At 47.9% G+C, this 19,159-nt stretch overlaps 2 protein-coding genes, 1 long non-coding RNA gene and 2 other non-coding genes across 5 annotated transcripts in view; all 5 read right to left on the reverse strand.

Annotated features, from left to right (window-relative positions):
• Positions 1-6,745: 6,745 nt before the first annotated feature.
• On the reverse strand, positions 6,746-8,587 carry LOC103682292. The gene is made up of 5 exons (XR_573380.2): positions 8,430-8,587; positions 8,206-8,244; positions 7,941-7,981; positions 7,145-7,326; positions 6,746-6,969 (listed from the first exon to the last, which is right to left on the reverse strand). It is a non-coding gene; the product is annotated as an uncharacterized LOC103682292 (long non-coding RNA).
• LOC121106132 lies at positions 7,430-7,497 on the reverse strand. Its single transcript, XR_005838882.1, has one exon. It is a non-coding gene; the product is annotated as a small nucleolar RNA SNORD52 (small nucleolar RNA).
• LOC121106133 lies at positions 8,087-8,149 on the reverse strand. The gene has a single exon (XR_005838883.1). It is a non-coding gene; the product is annotated as a small nucleolar RNA SNORD48 (small nucleolar RNA).
• A 4,485-nt stretch (positions 8,588-13,072) lies between the features above and the next one.
• Positions 13,073-15,574, reverse strand: LOC103682294 (heat shock 70 kDa protein 1-like). The gene is given in 2 exon segments (XM_008711879.2): positions 13,073-14,192; positions 14,195-15,574. Coding segments are annotated over 2 exon segments (1,911 nt in total). The 5' UTR covers positions 15,354-15,574; the 3' UTR covers positions 13,073-13,440.
• Positions 13,073-19,159, reverse strand: part of LOC121106055 (heat shock 70 kDa protein 1) — a 22,294-nt gene continuing 16,207 nt past the window's right edge. Inside the window, exon 2 of the mRNA XM_040644808.1 lies at positions 13,073-13,449. Coding sequence (XP_040500742.1) covers positions 13,441-13,449 — 9 coding nt within the window. The 3' untranslated portion in view covers positions 13,073-13,440. The remainder of the gene's footprint in view (positions 13,450-19,159) is intronic.

The following is a 19,159-nucleotide window of genomic DNA, read 5'->3' on the forward strand; positions in this document are numbered from 1 at the left end:
AAAATTTGAGAGCGAGAGCAAGCCATCAAATGAACAGGGTGGGGGAGGGGCAGAAGGCGAGGGAAATAGAGAATCTCAAGCAGGCTCCACAGAGCCCGAGGCAGGGCTCGATCTCACGACCCTGAGAACATGACCCAAGCCGAATTAAAGATTTTATTTTTTTTAAGATTTTATTTATTTATTCGACAGAGAGAGAGACAGCCAGCGAGAGAGGGAACACAAGCAGGGGGAGTGGGAGAGGAAGAAGCAGGCTTATAGCAGAAGAGCCTGATGTGGGGCTGGATCCCATAACGCCAGGATCACACCCTGAGCCAAAGGCAGACGCTTAACCGCTGTGCCACCCAGGCGCCCCTAAAGATTTTATTTTTAAGTAATCTCTACACCCAACTTGGGGCTTGAACCTACAACTCCATCATCAAGAGTCGCATGCTCTACTGACTGAGCCAGCCAGGTGCCCCTCACTTGTTTCCTTTCCAAATCCATCTGCTCTTTCTTTGTAATACCCTGTTTGTGCACAATAGATTAAATTCTTTCCTTTATCTCTTTGAACATCCTCAGCCTTCGTGCTGCTATCTGAGTTTCTTCGCTATAAAGTCACCTGCTGTTGGGTCTGCTGACTTGCTCCTGCTGGGGCGGATGCCCAGGGTTTTGGAATCTGGCTCATTTTGGATGTCTTCCAAGGGAGCTCCGTGTGTGAGCTTCGCAGTCTGCACGTGTCCCTGTGGGAGTGACTTAGCGTTTGCCTTTGCTCAGCCCTTCAGAATTCACAGGTCCCAAACCATGTTTTAAAGTTATTAAGAGGGGCGCCTGGGTGGTAGGGGCGCCTGGGTGGCACAGCGCTTAAGCGTCTGCCTTCGGCTCAGGGCGTGATCCCGGCGTTATGGGATCGAGCCCCACATCAGGCTCCTCCGCTATGAGCCTGCTTCTTCCTCTCCCACTCCCCCTGCTTGTGTTCCCTCTCTCGCTGGCTGTCTCTATCTCTGTCGAATAAATAAATAAAATCTTTAAAATAAATAAAGTTATTAAGAAATAGTTCAGACATACAAAAATATGAAAAATTATAGTGAGCTCCCATGGAGCCCCTATGTACACACCTCCTTGACTGCCTCACTCTCTACTCACCCCCTGGTCACAGCCCAGGTCACTACCAGCTTGAAGTTAGCATTTAGCAATCCCATGCATTTCTTTCACTATATTATATTTAACTCTAAACAATAGTTAAGCTATAAATATTATTAAACATACATACTACATTTGGGCACCTGGGTGGCTCCGTTGGTGGAGCAACTGACTGCCTTCGGCTCAGGTCATGATTCTGGAGTCCCAGAATCAAGTCCTATGACGAATCCCTGCTCAGCAGGGCGTCTGCTTCTCCCTCTGATCCTCCCCCCTCCTGTGCTCTCTCTCAAATAAGTAAAAATCTTTAAAAAATCTTTAAATACATTATATACTACATATGTATTCTTTTGTAACTTGTCTTTTTTTCCCTTCACATTATGTTTCCGAGAGGTTAATCCATGATGCCATGTTAGTCATACCACTACGTGTAACACATCACTGCTCTGTGGTATCATATTTTATGAAAATACTACAATTTGTCCATTTTCCTGTTGGCGAACATTTGTTTCCTTCCCCTCTCCCCCTTACAAACAATCACCCATTACCAATAGCCCATCATCACCAAGGACTTTTGTCTACATAATCTCACATACGCGTGGAAGTTTGGTTAGGGTGCACTGAAGGTGTATTCCGGAAGTGGGAACATCGTGTTGAAGAGAGTGTGCGTCACACTTCATAGGTATTGCCAAACTGTTTTCCAAATGGATGGTATAAAGTTACAGTTCCACAAACAACGTCCAAAACAGTTCTTACTCCTCCACTCTAGGACTTCCTCACCACCCAAATTACATCCACAAGCTCTGCTGACACAAGTTTCAGTCTCCCCTACAGACGAAGGCATGTGGTTGTGACCCCAGCCGGCAAGCAAAACCTTTACTTCCAACATTGACAGGAGAGCGCCCACCAGCTCCTGGCTTCATGCTATGCGGCTGAGGCGGAATGGACAGTAGATGAGTTCAGAGGCAACAAAGCTAGACCTGGGAGGTCCTTGTTGGGTGGTCCTTGTGAAGACTTTGGCTTTCAGTCTCAGTGAAATGGGAGCCATTGCAGGACACTGAGCAGGCGGGGGGGAGAGACAAGTCCCGTCATGGTGCGGAGGGAAACTCTGGCTGCTGTGCGGACATAAGGCCACGATGGGGTAAGGGTGGCAGCCAGGAGACCCTAGGAGGCTTTGTTGGAGTCATGTAGGTGAGCTGAGGAGAGCGCCTACCAGAGCGGAGGTCTGAGATGCAGTCCGATTTGGGTGTTATTTTTAAGGTGACACCAGCAAGATTTGCTGACAAATTGGATATGTAAGGACAGGAGACTATTCAAACCCACATGCACGTATAAGGATTAATGTACACAACAGTCCTCGGTGGTGGGGCGCTGGGCTAGCTCCGTCAGGAGAGTATGTGACTCTTGATTTCAGGGCCGTGAGTTGAAGACCCATGCTGGGTGTAGAGCTTACTTACAAAAAAATTTTTTAAAGTCCTTGGTGGTATTGTTTGTAATGGGAGAAAAAGAAGTAACACACATATTCTCCAACGGGGAAATGGATAAATTGTGGCATATTTGTAAAATAGACTATCGTAGAGCAGTGATGTGTTACATGCAGTGGTGCTAGGACTAACATGGCAGCGCGGATTAACCTCACAAAGATAACATGAAGAGAAAAGGCAAGTCACAGAACACATACATGGTATGTAATGTTGAAGAACACGCACAGCGAGACAAAGTATCGTTTAGAGTTACGTAGAACGTAAAGAAGTCGAGCAAACTCCAAGCGTTCTGAGCAATCAGCAGGGCAGAGGTGTCACCTGGGGGGGCTAACAGACTGGCCGTTGGCTGAGGCTTCCAGAGAGGAGAGGCCTGGAGAGACAGGCGGAGGCCAGGCCCTGGGAGGTTCACTGTCTGTGGCGGCTGAGAGAGGCCAGCCTCTGCCCAGAGTAGTATAGAGAGCTGTGAAATCTGGCCAATGGGTTAGGAGGGCTGTTTACTTCTGAAGTTACTCCTCTTGTAGAGCATGGAATGTTCTGGGATAGAGGTGTTAACAAATCACCATCACTCCTGAGGGGACACGCTGGGGCTCAAGGATGCAGAAGGCTGGAATGTGATTTCCATACCTGAAATAAAGTTCGTGCGACCCTCGCCATGGCTGTAGCTCAATCTTACACCCCAAACCTGGAGCTGGTTCAGGAAGGAGGGTCCCAACACCCGGGGGGAGGACTTGGACCATACAAATAAGGGCAAGAGAATGCAGAAGAGACCTTACGTACAAGAAAGGAAGTTGACCATCTACTAGTCACTAGTAGGATGAGTAAGTGAAGTACTGACTAGGCTATGCACATTAATGATTAAGCTATTTGAAATAATATAACTGTAGCTAATACCTAAATAGGGTTTAATGTGTGCGAGGCACTGTTTAAGTTCGTTTGCACATATTTAAACCTAACAACTCTTTGTAAGGGTAGGTACTCTCACCCACTGACAGATGAGGAAACTGTGATAGAGTGGGTAAGTAGCCTAGACAAAGTGTATCAATCTTGCTCCAGGATCTTGACCAGTCCCCCTACACTCCTATGTGATACCATTAACCTAGAAAAATGCACTTACAAATAGAAGTCCCCATATATAGTACCCAGAGACACCCATCAATATAAACAAAGTTTTTAAAGTTTTTTTTCCAAAATAAAAATGGACAGAAATGTATATGGAAGGGTGAAATCTAAATTACAGGAAAACAGATGAACAACAACAACAACAAAATCAAGTTGCAGGGGTGCCTGGGTGGCTCAGTTGGTTAAGCATCGCCTTAGGCTCAGGTCATGATCTTAGAGTCCTGGGATGAAGCCCGTTAGACTCCCTGCTCAGTGGGGAGACTGCTTCTCCATCTCCCTCTGCTCCTTCCCCCTGCTTGTGCTCTTTCTAATAAATAAAATCTTTAAAAAAATCAAGTTCCAGTAGGACTACATGAACAATTATTCCATATTTATTAAGTTCAAAAAGATACCAAACATAGCATGTTGTTTAGGGATATATTCAGAGTAAAAGTGCAAGAAAAGTCAGGGAATGGTAACAGCCACAATTCAGCTGGGTAGTTCCTCTGAGTGGGAGGGGTTAAAAGGGAAAATGAATCAAAGGAAGGTTGGTTCAGTTACTGGTAATGTTCTCAAGCTGGGTGACCAGTATAGCAGACAGAAAGGAATTTGAATCCTGACTGATACTTTCTGACCTCAAGCTAATTATCTCACATCCTGAGCCTTCCTTTCGTTGACCCTGAAGTGAGGTAGATAGTATCAAAGCTACGAGGTCGGGTTTTAAGGGTTCAGTGAAGTGAAGCACGTGAAAAGCTTAGCGCAGATCCAAGCACTGCTGGCTGTGAAGATCAAACAGGATGATGCCTGAGAGCCAAACACAGTTACGTGCTTGGGACCTTGTATCATAAACTAGCACGTTCTTAGTGGTACTAATTCAGAAATCCATGGAGGAATAAGTCCAAGTCTCCTCCTACCCTCACCCACCCCAGTCTCAATCCCCTCCACAAAAGTAACCTTGACTGATAACAGACTAGTTTGGTTCTTGTCTTAAGAACAAAAACCCAAGTGAGGGATTTAAAGAATCTTAATTATTACCTACTTTAATCCACAAAGTTTTAGAGAACAAGTCCCTTTTAAACAGGACTAATCCTAAGGTTTTGGGCCAAGGACTGAAGCCCAGGGAATCCTCTACTAGGGAACAGCAATAGGAGCAGCCAACTGCACTCTCTCTTCCAGGGAGTACCAACCAGGGCAATGTCAGGAAAAAATAAAACTAGCAAAGGTGATTAAGTAAAATAAAGGTTGGGGGAAATCTTTTCTAATTTATTAAGATTTGAGAGAGAAAGAGAGCTAGCATGTGCACAGGCAGAGGGGCAGAAGGAGAGAACCTGATTCCTTGCTCCATTCCACAACCCTAAGGTCATGACCGGAGCTGAAATCAGATCATTCAAGTGACTGACTACACCACCTAGGCACCCCAATCTTTTCTAATTTAAAGTGGTGGTGGGTATCTGCATGGTTCAGTGGGTTAAGTGTCTGACTTCGGCTCAGGTCATGATCTTGGGGTCCTGGGATGGAGCCCTATGTAGGCGTCCCTGCTCAGCAGGGAGTCTGTTTGTCTCTCACTCTGCCCCTCCCCAGGCTTGTGCTCTCTCAATATTTTAAAAAATTAAAGTAAAAAAGTGGTGGAGACCAAGCTATAAATGCTCAGGAGGCAGGGGCGTCTGGGAGGCTCAGTTGGTTGGGGGTCTGCCTTCAGCTTAGGTCTGTCTCCAGGTCCTGGGATGAAGGCCAGGCCCCGCAGGTTCCCCACTCAGGGGGAGTCCGCTTCTCCCTTTCCCTCCCACCCTCCCATGCTGTCCCTCTCTTGCAAATAAAACCTAAAAAAAAAAAAAAAAAAAAAAAAAAAAAAAAAAGTTCAGTAGGCAAATACAGAAGAAATGTTAATTTTTAAGAGATGATTAAGTAGGGGCATCTGGCTGACTCAGCTGATAGAACAAAGGACTCCTGATCTCAAGGTCTGAGTTCGAGCCCCACATTGGGGGTAGAGATTACTTAGTGACAAGTTAAAAAAAAAGACTAAAAAGTAGTAGGAGTTAATAGCACCAAACTGGTGCCAAAAGTTACCCCTGGGAGTAGTGATGACAGGTATAGGGAAAACAGGCAACCTCATGCGGACACGGATGTCACTGAGCATAAACTCGTACAACCTTATGGAATATACTGTGCATTGTTTTACATGCTTAAATCCTTTGAAAATTCTACTTTTGGAAGTGTAGTCTACCACACAACTTCCGATGGGTTCAAGAAACAGGGAATCAGCACTGGTTATACAGCATGACTAGAAACCTAAATGCCCCCCTCCCACGAACTGGATAATTTAGAAGTTTTATAGCAACAGAAATTTGTACATGCTGGTGGAAAATCATCCTTGAAATAACAGACAAGTATGAATATGCTTTCTTTCCCAATTTTTACTGTGGTGAAACACACATGAAACTTACCAACTTTTTAAAAGACTTTATTTACTTGACAGAGCTAGAGAGAGAACACAAGCAGGGGGAGCCATGAGAGGGAGAAGCAGGTTCTCCACGTAGTCAGGCTCCAGCCCACCCCAGGACCCTGGAATCATGACCAAAGGCAGACCCTTAAGCAACTGAGCCACCCAGGCACCCCCATCTGAACCATTTTTAAGCACACAATTCAGTGGTATTAAGTACATTCTGTAATCTTGAGCAACCATCACCACCATTCATCTCCATAATTCATCTTGAAAAACAAACTCTTTATCCATCAAACTCCCCATTTACCCCTTTCCTCAGCCCCTGGCAACCACGATGGGTATATACGCTTTTAAATATAGACCCAAAAGGCCAACTAAGCATCTGTGTATTTCAACACCCTAAAAACCTTATTTGTTAACATCTAGTCCATTAAAATCCTATGGCAGACCACCTAATTTTAATGTCAACCTAGTTTTAACTTTTTGTATACAGTTGCAAAGAGGTATAGCTAGCTGTCAGCTGTGATGCTCATTCACAGACGGTTACCTTTCACTTCCCTAAATCTTTTTGTACCACCTCGTTTTTATGGAAACCAAACTTTTATTTTGCTTTAAAATATTTTATTGGAATCCTTTTCATAAGAACAAGTATTTACATTAAAGAAGTCTAATTGGTCTAAAAATATTTAAGCGTCTCAATATTTCTGGACAGTTTCTTTCCTCCAGTAAGTTGACAGCTGCTCACACAGGTTAATGCAGGAAAGCCAGAAGGATGTCCTAGGATCTGCCCAACACCAGATAGGAGATATCCTCTGCATTAACAAAACCCTGAAATTTCATAAGAGAACATATATTAGAATGATGCAGGCAAATGGAATTGAAACCTGAACCTGGGCACGTAGGGGAGACTACATCAGTGGTTTCAAAGACCCTCAGAGAAATGCTCGTGGTCCAAGAAGGTTATCGTTACCACTCTGGGGCTGCAAGAAAAAAGGGCACTCACCATAGTAGCCAGGGAGAAAGAATGTGGCTCTTCACTGCTCATCACAGCCTGGAGGTTCAAGTGGCAGGAGCCATTACCTAGTCATCACAGACATCTCTGCACAGCATTTCTCCAAGAGGACGAACTCCACCTTAACCCACCAGATTGGTACCTCATCTGAAAGGGCTTCCAGAATAATCATGCTAGAAAGATGAAAACAGGACAGACAACCAATGAGAAGGACAAACCAAGTTTAGGCCCCTTGTCGGCTCCTTCTCTGAAACTCAAGTATCCAGTTCTCCAAATGAGTCAGAATTTAATTTTTGACATCAAGACCAGCATCAGAGACTCTAGTCTGAGAGATCATCATTCCCATTTAAGGAGACCTGGGTCAGGGGAAGCCATGCTGGGAAGGGATGTAATACACTGAAAGGCAACTGCCCCAGTATAAAGATGTATTAAATGAAGAGTAGAGATAGAAATGGGAATAAAGTCGGGGAGGGGGAGGGGACACACACCTCAGAACTGGAAAAAAAAAAAAAAAACCTCCACCAAGGGAACCCAGAACGTAGGAGTGTACAGTAGGAAAGTAGGTTTAACCAGGCTAGGACAAAAACATGGGGAGTTACAAAGGATTTTTTAATAGTCACAAAAGAAATGTGAACCAAAAAAAGTAGTCCTTGGAAAGTCCCCGGTAAAACTTGCATTGCTTCCCGTGTTCATTAGAAAACAGGTTCCATACTTGCCCCATGAAAGAGAGAGCTTTGGAGACAAGATGGTAAGACGCACTGAGAAGGATCTCACACCTAATACTCACGTTCATTCAACGGTAACGCACCGGCGGACATCTTAAAACACCTAACGGATAATTCAAACACAGGGATTCGTTACTAGTGAAGGTTCTCAGCCACCAGCTTCTCCCCAGCCCACGTATTAGGAAACCCCAGCCCGGGGGAGGGAGATGGTCAGCGCGCTGCGGTGATGGCGTCAGCGAGACACTCGGAGTCACCTGGGTTCATCATTACCCCCGTCTTCCCCCAGGACCACCACCAGCCACTCCATCTCGCAGTCAATCCACTCACCCTCGTGGTGCTGCGGTCCAGCCTGCGAGGACCAGGGGCCTGGGAAGAAACAGGGCGTCAGCCGAGGCCGGGACGACTCCAGCCAAGTATCCCCTGACCTGGGCTGGGTCAGTTCCAAACAGTGGCGTCATGGACGCATCAGAAACTCTAGTCTGTAATGGCAGTTCATCCTGCTCAGCCCGAGACTGCGGCCCCCTCAACCGGTAGGGCCCCGAGATACCTACACGCAGGAAGCCGTGCGAAGACAGCGCAGGACGCCGGGGCCGCCGCCTCCCCTTGGTGTAGGGGAGGGGGCCCCAGCTGCTCCCAGCGGCACCGCAACATGCCCAAACTGAAGGAGTCAGAGCGTCGCACAAAAAGAGCGGCGATGGCGGGGCCCAGCTATTTATAGCAGCGTGCGGTTGGGGGCCTGACCGGCATGGCTGTCTTCGTCGATGCCGGGCTCGACCCACGGCCTCTTCCCCTTCGTTCGTCCAAACAAGAATAAACCAAGTGAAAGAGAGGCCAGGAGTGAATGTTTCACACTCTTCCGGGCAAATATTAAGGCATATTTTGTTAATTTTGAAAAACAAAAGACGGATGACTGTCTTTCGACTGGCCGGGCCGGACGCATGCGCAGCTGAGCTCACTTCCTTAGTGGCCGCCCCACGCAGGCTAGTACCCCCTGGAGTAATGACCTATGGACCTGTCTCTCGTCCTCACCGGTGCCCGCGTGGGATCCAGGTCCCTCCAGGAGGCTGTCACCCGCTTCGTCTAGCCAGCGAAATCTGAATGCGCAACCCACTCGAGCCCTCAGACCTGTCAGGCACATTAACCTTAGTGTCTTTTTTTTTTCTTTCTTTAACAGCTTTAAGATATAAATGACATACAAGAAACAATTTCAAAAACACCGTTTGAGGGTGCCTGGATGGCTCAGATGGTTAAGCGTCTGCCTTCGGCTCAGGTCGTGATCCTAGGGTCCTGGGATGGAACCCTGCATCTGGTCCCTACTCTGCGGGGAGTCTGCTTTTCCCTCTCTCACTCTGAATCTGTGTCTCGTGAATAAATAAATAAAATATTTTTAAAAATAAAACAAAATACACCACTTGAAAAAAAACACCATTTGATAAGTTTATTTATCTATTTTCAGGTATTTTTATTTATTTTTGCTAGAGAGAGCGCGCGACTATGAGCAGGAGGGGAGGGGCAGAGAGAGAAGCAGGCTCTCCACTGAGCAGGGAGCCCTATGCGGGGCTCCATCCCAGGACCCTGGGATCATGACCTGCGCTGAAAGCAGACGCTTAGGGGGCTGAGCCACCCAGGCGCCCTGCTCCCCATTTGATAAAGCATTCTAACCTCTTTAAAGTGTACAGTTCAGTAGTGTTGAATGTATTCACGTTGCTGTGCAACCGATCTGCAGAACTTTCTTATCTTACGGTACTAGAACACGATACCATTAAAGTACTCCATTAAGCTAAACTACTCCCGTTAGACTACACCCCATTTCCTGTTTCATGTTCTCTTTATGAGCAGTGCGTGGCCTGGGAGTTGGCTGAACAGCAGACATGTTCAGTACACTGGATATAGCACCATACATCTCGGGGGGGGGGGGTTGGAAGCAAAACAAATTATGGTGGTGTAGCAACATCCAGGCCCTGTTCTCCCTTTGCTAGTTTTTGCTCCCCCAGAAATCTGGTCATTTGCTCTTGGCCACTTAATCCATCAACTCATAAATTATCTCAGATCCCACCTTCCTGGACACTTCTATACCTCCTCATTTATTAATGCAGTTAATGTTTGGTCATGTATGTTGACATCTTCATCTTTTGTGAGAAAGCCACTTACGTGAGGGGATGAGTTGGGGGTTCCAGAACATAGGAAATCAGTCTTTTTTTTCCCCCTTAGTAATCTTTACACCCAACATGGGGCTTGAACTCACGACCCCAAGATCAACAGTCGCATGCTCTTATCAACTGAACCGGCCAGGCGCCACCAAAATTAGTCTTAAGTCACATAATTTAGGCACAGTGAACACATTAAAATTTGGAAGGAGGCCACTGTGGGTGTAGGAAATAAATCTTTTACTTCTGCAGTCATCATTCATTCGGCCTCCCTTGCCCCACGATTTCAGACTTCCATCAAAAAATCTCTCCCAAGGGGCACCTGGCTGGCTCAGTTGGGACAGTATACAACTCTTGATCATGGGGTAGTGAGCCCCAACTTGGATGTAGAGTTTAAGAACAAAAATAAATAAAAATAAAGAATAAAAACAAAAAAATCTCTTCCAAGAATCCTATAGTATTCACTTGTTCATTTGATACATTTCTCAGCTCCCAGGGGCTGAGTTCCACCCATAGCTGATGTTGCAAAGTAACTTTGCTTTAAGTTCCAAGATGTGTGTATGTGCAGTGAGGCGAGGCGATGATTTCTCATGTTGTTTTTTTAAAAAACATTTGGAGGGTTTTTTGTTTGTTTTTCAAACATTTGGTGGTGGGTTTTTTTTTTTTAAGGGTTTTGTTTTAACTCTCTACACCCAACATGGGGCTCAAACTCAGGACTCCGAGATCAAGAGTTGCATGCCCTTCAGGTGCTCCTGAATTCTCATATTTTTTTTTTTTAAGATTTTTTTAATTTATTTGACAGAGACAGCCAGCCAGCGAGAGAGAGAACACAAGCAGTGGGAGTGGGAGAGGAACGCTGGGATCATGCCCTGAGCCGAAGGCAGACACCTAACGACTGCGCCACCCAGGCGCCCCACGAATTCTCCTATTCTGATGTTGTTTCCTAAAGAACAACTTCCCAGCCTCAGGGATTCTCCTTTTTGAACCATTAAGCTGTCCTGGGAGATTTCCCTAACCTCTACCACAGCTGCTGCGTTAATCAACACTCCAAGGCCTTTCAAGCCTTCAGGTTCCCCTTCACAGCAGAAAGACCCTTCCCACTAACTGCTGCTCCTCCAAGCCCGGACAACTTCTTCCCTCTCCCATGCCCCCAGCCCTCTAAAGATGTAATCAGGAGCAGCTTCTGATGCAATCAGTTTTCTCAACATTGCCTGCACATTAGAAACACTCAGGCAGCTTGAATTCTCTACAATGCCTTAGCCCACTCCCAAAGATTCTGACTCCTAGTGGAGGCCTGACAGTGGGTATTTTTTTAGCCTCCCCCAATGATTTTTAACACACCACCAGGTTGGAGAAATATGTCTCCAATAGCTTGCAGCTATTTATTCTCTCTACACCTGGCAGGTTGGGGGGGGGCAATAAAAGGTAAGAAAGCCCACAACTCCTGCTGCTGCAGCAGTTCAAGTGCACTTCCTACAGCCTATGGTAGGAGCCTGCAGTGTTACATAGTTCATTATTTTGTGAGTAAGACAGGCCTTTGAGAATTGGTCCAGGAACCAAAAGAACTTACTATATTTCTTCTCCTTTACAAGCTTTCAAGGAGGGCTTCCTCTACTTTGTCATTCCTAAAGCATTGGATTTTTCCTAGAGGGTGAAGATTTATTGAAACACAGAACTTGAATTTTAATTTGTTTTTATTTTGGAGTAGTTATTTCCAGCCTCAGTATTGGGGAGGCAGGAGGTTGGGATTCTATCAGGCTAAGGAAAATGTTAAGGACCTTTAATCTAACTGCTAGGGCAGGAAGAATCCCCTAGGGAAGGGTTTGTATGGTAGAAAGCCCATTTCCTTGATCTTCCCAGCTCTATGATCTAATTTGATGTTACTTTAAAGTCCTACAGTTTTGAGAATGTCCCTAAAAGGAAAAGGAGGTTACTGATCGTTACAACTGGGGTAAAACCATCCCTTACAACCGGACAGGAACCCAATGTCAACAGTGTTCAGGCAGTGTGGAAAAAACCCCAGCACTTGTTGCTAATTTTGCCCTGGATGTAGTTGAGGTGACCACTTCCACGTGCTAATCTATAAAAAAATTTTTAAATACCTAATTAGAAGGAGGGGAGATGAGAATTACTGAAGATTACTGGGGTGAAGCAAAGAAGCTGCTTCATTGTCATGCCCCCCAAACCCTCAGACTCTCCCTCCTCCATGCCCCTGCTTGGGTTAAGTGCAGCTGGGGTGACCATGGCTGAAGATGCTGCTTGTCTACGCCGCGTTTCTGCTCAAAATGATGTAGAACTTTAAAAGTGAGGTCATTCAGACAAATTGCTTTATTTTAAAATGAGACAACCAAAACTAAGGCTCAGTAATTTGCACTTGGTCACCCAGCTGGGATTTACAGAGCTACACTGTGAACCTGCATCTCCTTTTTGCTGCTTTACACACCCCAACATCATTCATAACCTAAATAAAAGACTAGAAGACTCACAGCTCAGCGGGGACAAATTAAGGGCTCTGCACACATTAAAAGTGAGAGAATAAGGAACGATGAACCTCTCTCAATACTGCCTTTTTTTAAATTTTTAAAAAATATTTTATTTATTTGACAGAGAGAGAGACAGCTAGAGGGAACACAAGCAGGGGCAGTTAGAGAGGGAGAAGCAGGCTTCCTGCTGAGCAGGGAGCCCAACGCAGGGCTCAATCCAAGGACCCTGGGATCATGACTGAAGGCAGATGCCCAATGACTGAGCCACCCAGGCTCCCCAACACTGCCTTTAAATCCACAATAACTTCCCCCCAAACCATTTTTGCAGCTCTCATCCCTACTTCTCCCCTAAAAAGGTGCACCCACAAAAGTGGGCACCTGGAATTCTGTTTTCTAGCACAGATGTCATTTACAACCTACAATTAAGTCCCAACATAAATAGCCAAAGCCATGGCTCCTCACAGTGTACATCCCTTCAGAAGTACTGTCCCTTTCACCCGTCTATGGAAATCAGACATTCCAAGAAGAGTCCATTATCCCCCCTCAAATAAAAGTAGACTCATATTTTTAACATTTTATTTTTCATCATGAAGTATACAAATTATAAAAAAACCAAACCAACCAAAACAATCCATGACTTCTAGTGTTTACATAGCCAAATTGGACAGAGGGTGGCAGTGTTTACTCATTGTACAGAGAAGAAAAAAAAGACTTAAAAACAGTACCAATTACATTAAATGCAAAAAATTCTACTGAACACATTAGAATACCACAAAGAAATAATAAAGACAAGTACTATCAGGTTATAACCTAACTTTAGAACGAACTGAAATAGTAGAAAACTGAAGGTAGAAAAACAGCCCAGTGCAATAGCAAGGTCGTCAGGTCACCTCTGACTTGAAAAGAAACATGGAGCAAGGAAGGTAAGGACCCTAATCCACCTCCTCGATGGTGGGGCCAGACCCAGAGCCCCCTTTGGGGGCCTGAGCCCCAAAGCCGCCAGCCCCAGGGCCACCCGCCCCCTGGTACAGTCTGGTGATGATGGGGTTACACACCTGCTCCAGCTCCTTCCTCTTGTGCTCAAACTCATCCTTCTCAGCCAAGGTGTTGGCGTCCAGCCAGGAAATCACCTCCTGGCACTTGTCCAGCACCTTCTTCTTGTCGGCCTCGCTGATCTTCCCCTTGAGACCCTCATCCTCCACGGCGCTCTTCATGTTGAAGGCATAGGACTCCAGAGCGTTCTTGGCAGACACCCTCTCACGCTGCACCTCGTCCTCGGCTTTGTACTTCTCGGCCTCTTGCACCATGCGCTCGATCTCCTCCTTGCTCAGGCGGCCCTTGTCGTTGGTGATGGTGATCTTGTTGGCCTTGCCCGTGCTCTTGTCCGTGGCCGTGACGTTCAGGATGCCGTTGGCGTCGATGTCGAAAGTCACCTCGATCTGGGGCACTCCCCGGGGGGCGGGGGGGATGCCACTCAGCTCGAAGCGCCCCAGCAGGTTGTTGTCCCGCGTCATGGCCCTCTCACCCTCGTACACCTGGATCAGCACGCCGGGCTGGTTGTCCGAGTAGGTGGTGAAGATCTGCGTCTGCTTCGTGGGGATGGTGGAGTTGCGGGCCGCCACCCCCCCCCCGGCTGTCCCCAGCCCCAGCGACAGCGGAGCCACGTCCAGCAGCAGCAGGTCCCGTTCTCAGACTTGTCCCCCATCAGGATGGATGGCTGCACCGCAGCCCCGTAGGCCACCGCCTCGTCGGGATTGATGCTCTTGTTGAGGTCGCGCCCGTTGAAGAAGTCTTGCAGCAGCTTCTGCACCTTGGGGATGCGGGTGGAGCCCCCCACCAGGACCAGGTCGTGGATCTGGGCCTTGTCCAGCTTGGCGTCGCGCAGCGCCTTCTCCACGGGCTCCAGGGTGCTCCGGAACAGGTCGGAGCACAGCTCCTCGAACCGCGCCCTGGTGATGGACGTGTAGAAGTCGATGCCCTCGAACAGGGAGTCGATCTCCAGGCTGGCCTGCGTGCTGGACGACAGGGTCCTCTTGGCCCTCTCGCAGGCGGTGCGCAGCCGCCTCACGGCTCGCTTGTTCTGGCTGATGTCCTTCTTGTGCTTCCTCTTGAACTCCTCCACGAAGTGGTTCACCAGCCTGTTGTCAAAGTCCTCCCCTCCCAGGTGGGTGTCCCCGGCCGTGGCCTTCACCTCGAAGATGCCGTCGTCGATCGTCAGGATGGACACGTCGAAGGTGCCGCCACCCAGGTCAAAGATGAGCACATTACGCTCCCCCTTGCCGGTCCTGTCCAGGCCGTAGGCGATGGCGGCGGCCGTGGGCTCGTTGATGATCCTCAGCACGTTCAGCCCCGCGATCACCCCCGCGTCCTTGGTGGCCTGGCGCTGCGAGTCGTTGAAGTAGGCCGGCACGGTGATCACCGCGTTGGTCACCGGGTAGCCCAGGTACGCCTCGGCGATCTCCTTCATCTTGGTCAGCACCATGGACGAGATCTCCTCGGGGTAGAACGCCTTGGTCTCCCCCTTGTAGCTCACCTGCACCTTGGGCTTATCCCCGTCGTTGATCACCTGGAAAGGCCAGTGCTTCATGTCCGACTGCACCACCGGGTCGCCGAACTTGCGGCCGATCAGCCGCTTCGCGTCGAACACCGTGTTCTGCGGATTCAGCGCCACCTGGTTCTTGGCCGCATCCCCGATGAGCCGCTCGGTGTCGGTGAAGGCCACGTAGCTGGGGGTGGTGCGGTTGCCCTGGTCGTTGGCGATGATCTCCACCTTGCCGTGCTGGAACACCCCCACGCAGGAGTAGGTGGTGCCCAGGTCGATGCCGATGGCCGCGGTTTTCGCCATGCCGCTGTCCTGCTCCCTCGCCCCGCGCTCTGGTTCAGGCTCTGTGAAAGGCGGTCGGTCGGGATCCGCGACGAGATGCTCGGTCTCTTCCGAAGCTGCACACCCGAGAACGCGCGGGATCCGGACGCAGCAGGTCTGCGAAAGTTGCGCTGACGGACACCACACGAAACCCTGCAGGCTGTCTGTGGGTTTGCTGTTTGTCAGCGGCGGGGCGGCTCTGTGCTTATAACGCTTCAGCCAGCCCCGCCTTTTCCGTCCTCGGCCAATAGCGGGGCTCTGCGGGGCTGCCAGGTCGGGAATATTCCAGGGCTTTCGGCTCGCGTCCTGCCTCCAGGCTTTCTGGGACCAATCGGCATCCTGGGTGCCGCCCCTCCCAGAACTCTCCAGACTCTTCTGGGATTCTTGGGAAGGAACTCGAGTCCTAAGGGGAGGGAGGAGAGCAGCTGGGATGGGTGGATGTTGATTCCGCCCACCCAGTCTCCGAAACCCCTGGCGATGCTGTGCCCCGGTGTTGAAATTGACCGGAAAGACTAGCACTCGGCTAGTAATTGTAGGGCGGTGAGACACTCGTGGGGTTCAAACTAGTTTGATGGTTTAAGATAGGATGAAGGGCTACACGACTCCCGGGAATACCCCAAATACAGAAAGTTCCCGAGTTTCTCGAAGTGGGTGGGGTAGATGTGGGTCAAAGAGACTCTGATTGGACTGTGGTGCTGACGGACGGGGCCGCGTTAGTGGATCAGTACAAAGGCCTGGGCTGCCTGAGGATTGCTTTGGCTTTCTGCGGCTTTTTTCCCACCTTGGATTTAAAGCGGAAAAGAGAAGGAAAGATAATGCAGTAATAGTTTTGACATCATCTTTAACCTACACGGATGGAATATCTGGGGATGGGGAATTTGAATCTTTTAAAAGAAAATCAAGTAAACAGGTGGTTCTTTAACTGGAGAACGTCCCCGTTGCCCCAGAAAGAACAAGCTGGGTCAAGGGCGGGGGGGAGGGGAAAGGCAGGGCTGGATCCGCTGAACCCATTTGCCTAGGGATAAGCTCAGGCGGGAGGAAGAAAACAACTTTCCGTAGGACTTCTGCTGTCTTTAAGGCCTTTGGGGCTTTTCAGTTTCCCTGTTCTTCCCAGCCTGCGGGTCTGGGCCACCCCCTTCCCTCTTTTCCGTCTGTTAATTCCTGGTTCATACTCAGAACCCAGAATTCGGTCTTCTGCCCTCTCCCTTTCGCCCTTAGGCTGTCCATCCTTTTTAAATGAAATGCAGAGGATGGGGAGCCGGCGAGGGAAGGGCGGGGATATTCTGTCCTAAACAGCATCATAAGCCACAGCTGGTTGCAGGTGGTCCCTTTTAAACAAACTGGTCGGGAATCCAGATGGTGAAAGGTGGGAGGGGTTGATCCGACCCAGGTTCTACTTCCAGCTCCTTTAAAACTAATTTGTCATGCATTTAATCCACCCACTTAGTTTTTATCCTACATTCCAACTTCCTGCGGGTTATGCTCCCTCCTGCTTTGAATACAAACACTTTTGATCATTCATTCCGCCCCCCCCCTTTTTTTTTTTATCGTTTGCAGGCATGGAAAACCATTTGTGGGGTGCCTGATATGAAAATCTAAGGGACTTTAAAGTAATAGCGCCGGGCTCACAGCCCACCAAAAATAGACTCATTCTGTTTACACATAGTTGAGCACAGTAAACACAGTGGAAGAAGGCAGTTTTTTGTATGTTTGTTTATATATGAGAAGGCAGTTTTTGATGAAGGGAAGGAATCTTGCTTTTGAACATTTTGCTCAGTTGGAATTGCCTTCACAATCCCGTGTGTGTTTGTGCAGGCAAGTGATAACTTTTTTTTTTTTTTTGCATTCAGAGGTAGCTCCCTAATGAGTCACCTCCTAATCTAGTCAAACTGGTCAAACTTAAGGAATTTTCCATTTCTTTATGCAGTCTCTGGCGACTCCCCAAGCTTCCGTTTCAGCTGCCCGATGTGTCAACACTTCTAGGGACCCTTAACCTCCTGTCCTCCTCCCTAGGGAAGCTTCCTTGCCATTAGTTGCTACTAGAGGCAGTCCTGGATTTACTCCTTCCTTCTCTCCAGATCTGCAATTTAGAATATTTCTTTATTGGCCGGAAGCAAAGGGCATCACTTTACCCACTGCCTGGTAGGTAGACATGGGGATAGGATCTCAAATCTTGCTACTGTTGGTGTAGCAGCAAAAGATCCACTAGAAATAGTTTTCCGTGAATCATCAGCTACACCCTATAGCTGACCTACCTTTTGAGTTAAATCTCTCTTTGTTGAGGGGTCTGGGAACCCAAATATCTATATTCCTTTGCCACTTCCTGACAAGGAGAGGGTCTCCATTTTACACTGGTTGCCTCCCAAGGCAAAACCCAGTCACCGTTTAATTGGTGTCTAAGGTTACTGTAAGAACCCCAAGAGATTTTCCAGAATTTTATTTTGGCTAATTTTGCAGTCAGGTTTTTATCGGATTTGGCATTTTAAAGGCTCAAGTGTCAGGTTCCCCAAGCTGGTGTGGCTGTCAGGTACTTCTTTAAGGGTGGGGAACAAAAGAGAGAGAGCCGAGAACTTGGTGGTTCAGGAAGTGCGGAGATGAGCTTTCATCACCCTGAAGCTGCGGGTGTTGGTTTTTTCTTCTTTCCTTTTTCCTGCAGTTTCTCAAACAGTTTTCTCCTCAGTTCTTTTAGTTTTAAAAGATGGTGCAATTCTAAGGTTAGTTAGAAAAAAGCCAAAGAGATAACTGATATGAAACCTAGAGCCAGGCATAAAGGTTGCAGTGACTGGGGAGCGCTGCAGATTTCCAGAAGCTTGGGGAAACCTGGGGAAGGGAAAACCTGCGTTTGCATCTGACTCTACTTCCTTGTAAATAAAGGCCGTTTTTCTTCTTTCTCCCTGTCCTCCTTCTTCTTCACCACGCAGTACTTGTAAGTTAACTAACACAAGTCTCTGTATGTCTAAAATAGAATTAACAATATCCTTCTTATAGGATGGTAGCATCAGGAATTAATAGGATAATGCTTCTCAGGCTTTAGTTCTGTGCCTGGGACAGAGTAGTGCTCAAAAGTTTGCTCCCCTTCTCCTGTCTTTGTTGGGATCCCACACTCTAGGGTCTGACCTCTCAATCTTTCTTCTTGGGGTGCTTACAAGGTTGGGGACTACTGCCAGGACAATGGCATTGCTTTCAGTTTACTGATTTTTAGGCAGAGGCCATTCAGCCAAACTTTTTCTTTTCCAGAGATGAACACAGAAGATCAGAGGTGTTCAGTGGCTTAGTCTGGTCACCCTGAAAGCTAATTATAGAACTGGTGATTGAGCCTACATGTCCTTATACTCCCTATTTTGGACTCCATTCAATGTTGGCATATGCATCCTAGCCTTTCATTCTCTTAAGAGAGGAAAACAAATGGCCACAGAAGGGAATGAAGGGAATGTCAGGGCTCTGTGCGCATTAGGGGCACCACGCGGGTATGTGACCAGCCGGGGACTCCCCTCCTGGCTGCCACTTCTGACTCTTGATCATCCTCCCCGCCGCCCGCTCCTACCTTTCCAACCCTTCCAGATCTCCTAGCCCCGCCTCCCCTTCCCTTCATAACAGACTGTTCGGTCGCAAAGGGGAAAGCAGGGGGGAGGGGGGGGAGCCCTGTTACTATGGCTAGGCTGGAACACAGTTCGCAGAATCTTCTGGAAATTAAATATAGAGCCATGACTAAGCTTGATGTTTTAGGGCGGGGTTGGGGTGTGTGTTGGGGGGTGGAAACGGGACAGTTTGTTGAAGAGTGTTCTTAC

The sequence above is a fragment of the Ursus maritimus genome, unplaced genomic scaffold (genome assembly GCF_017311325.1).
Source record: "Ursus maritimus isolate PB19 unplaced genomic scaffold, ASM1731132v1 scaffold_30, whole genome shotgun sequence".
Lineage (NCBI taxonomy): Eukaryota > Metazoa > Chordata > Mammalia > Carnivora > Ursidae > Ursus > Ursus maritimus.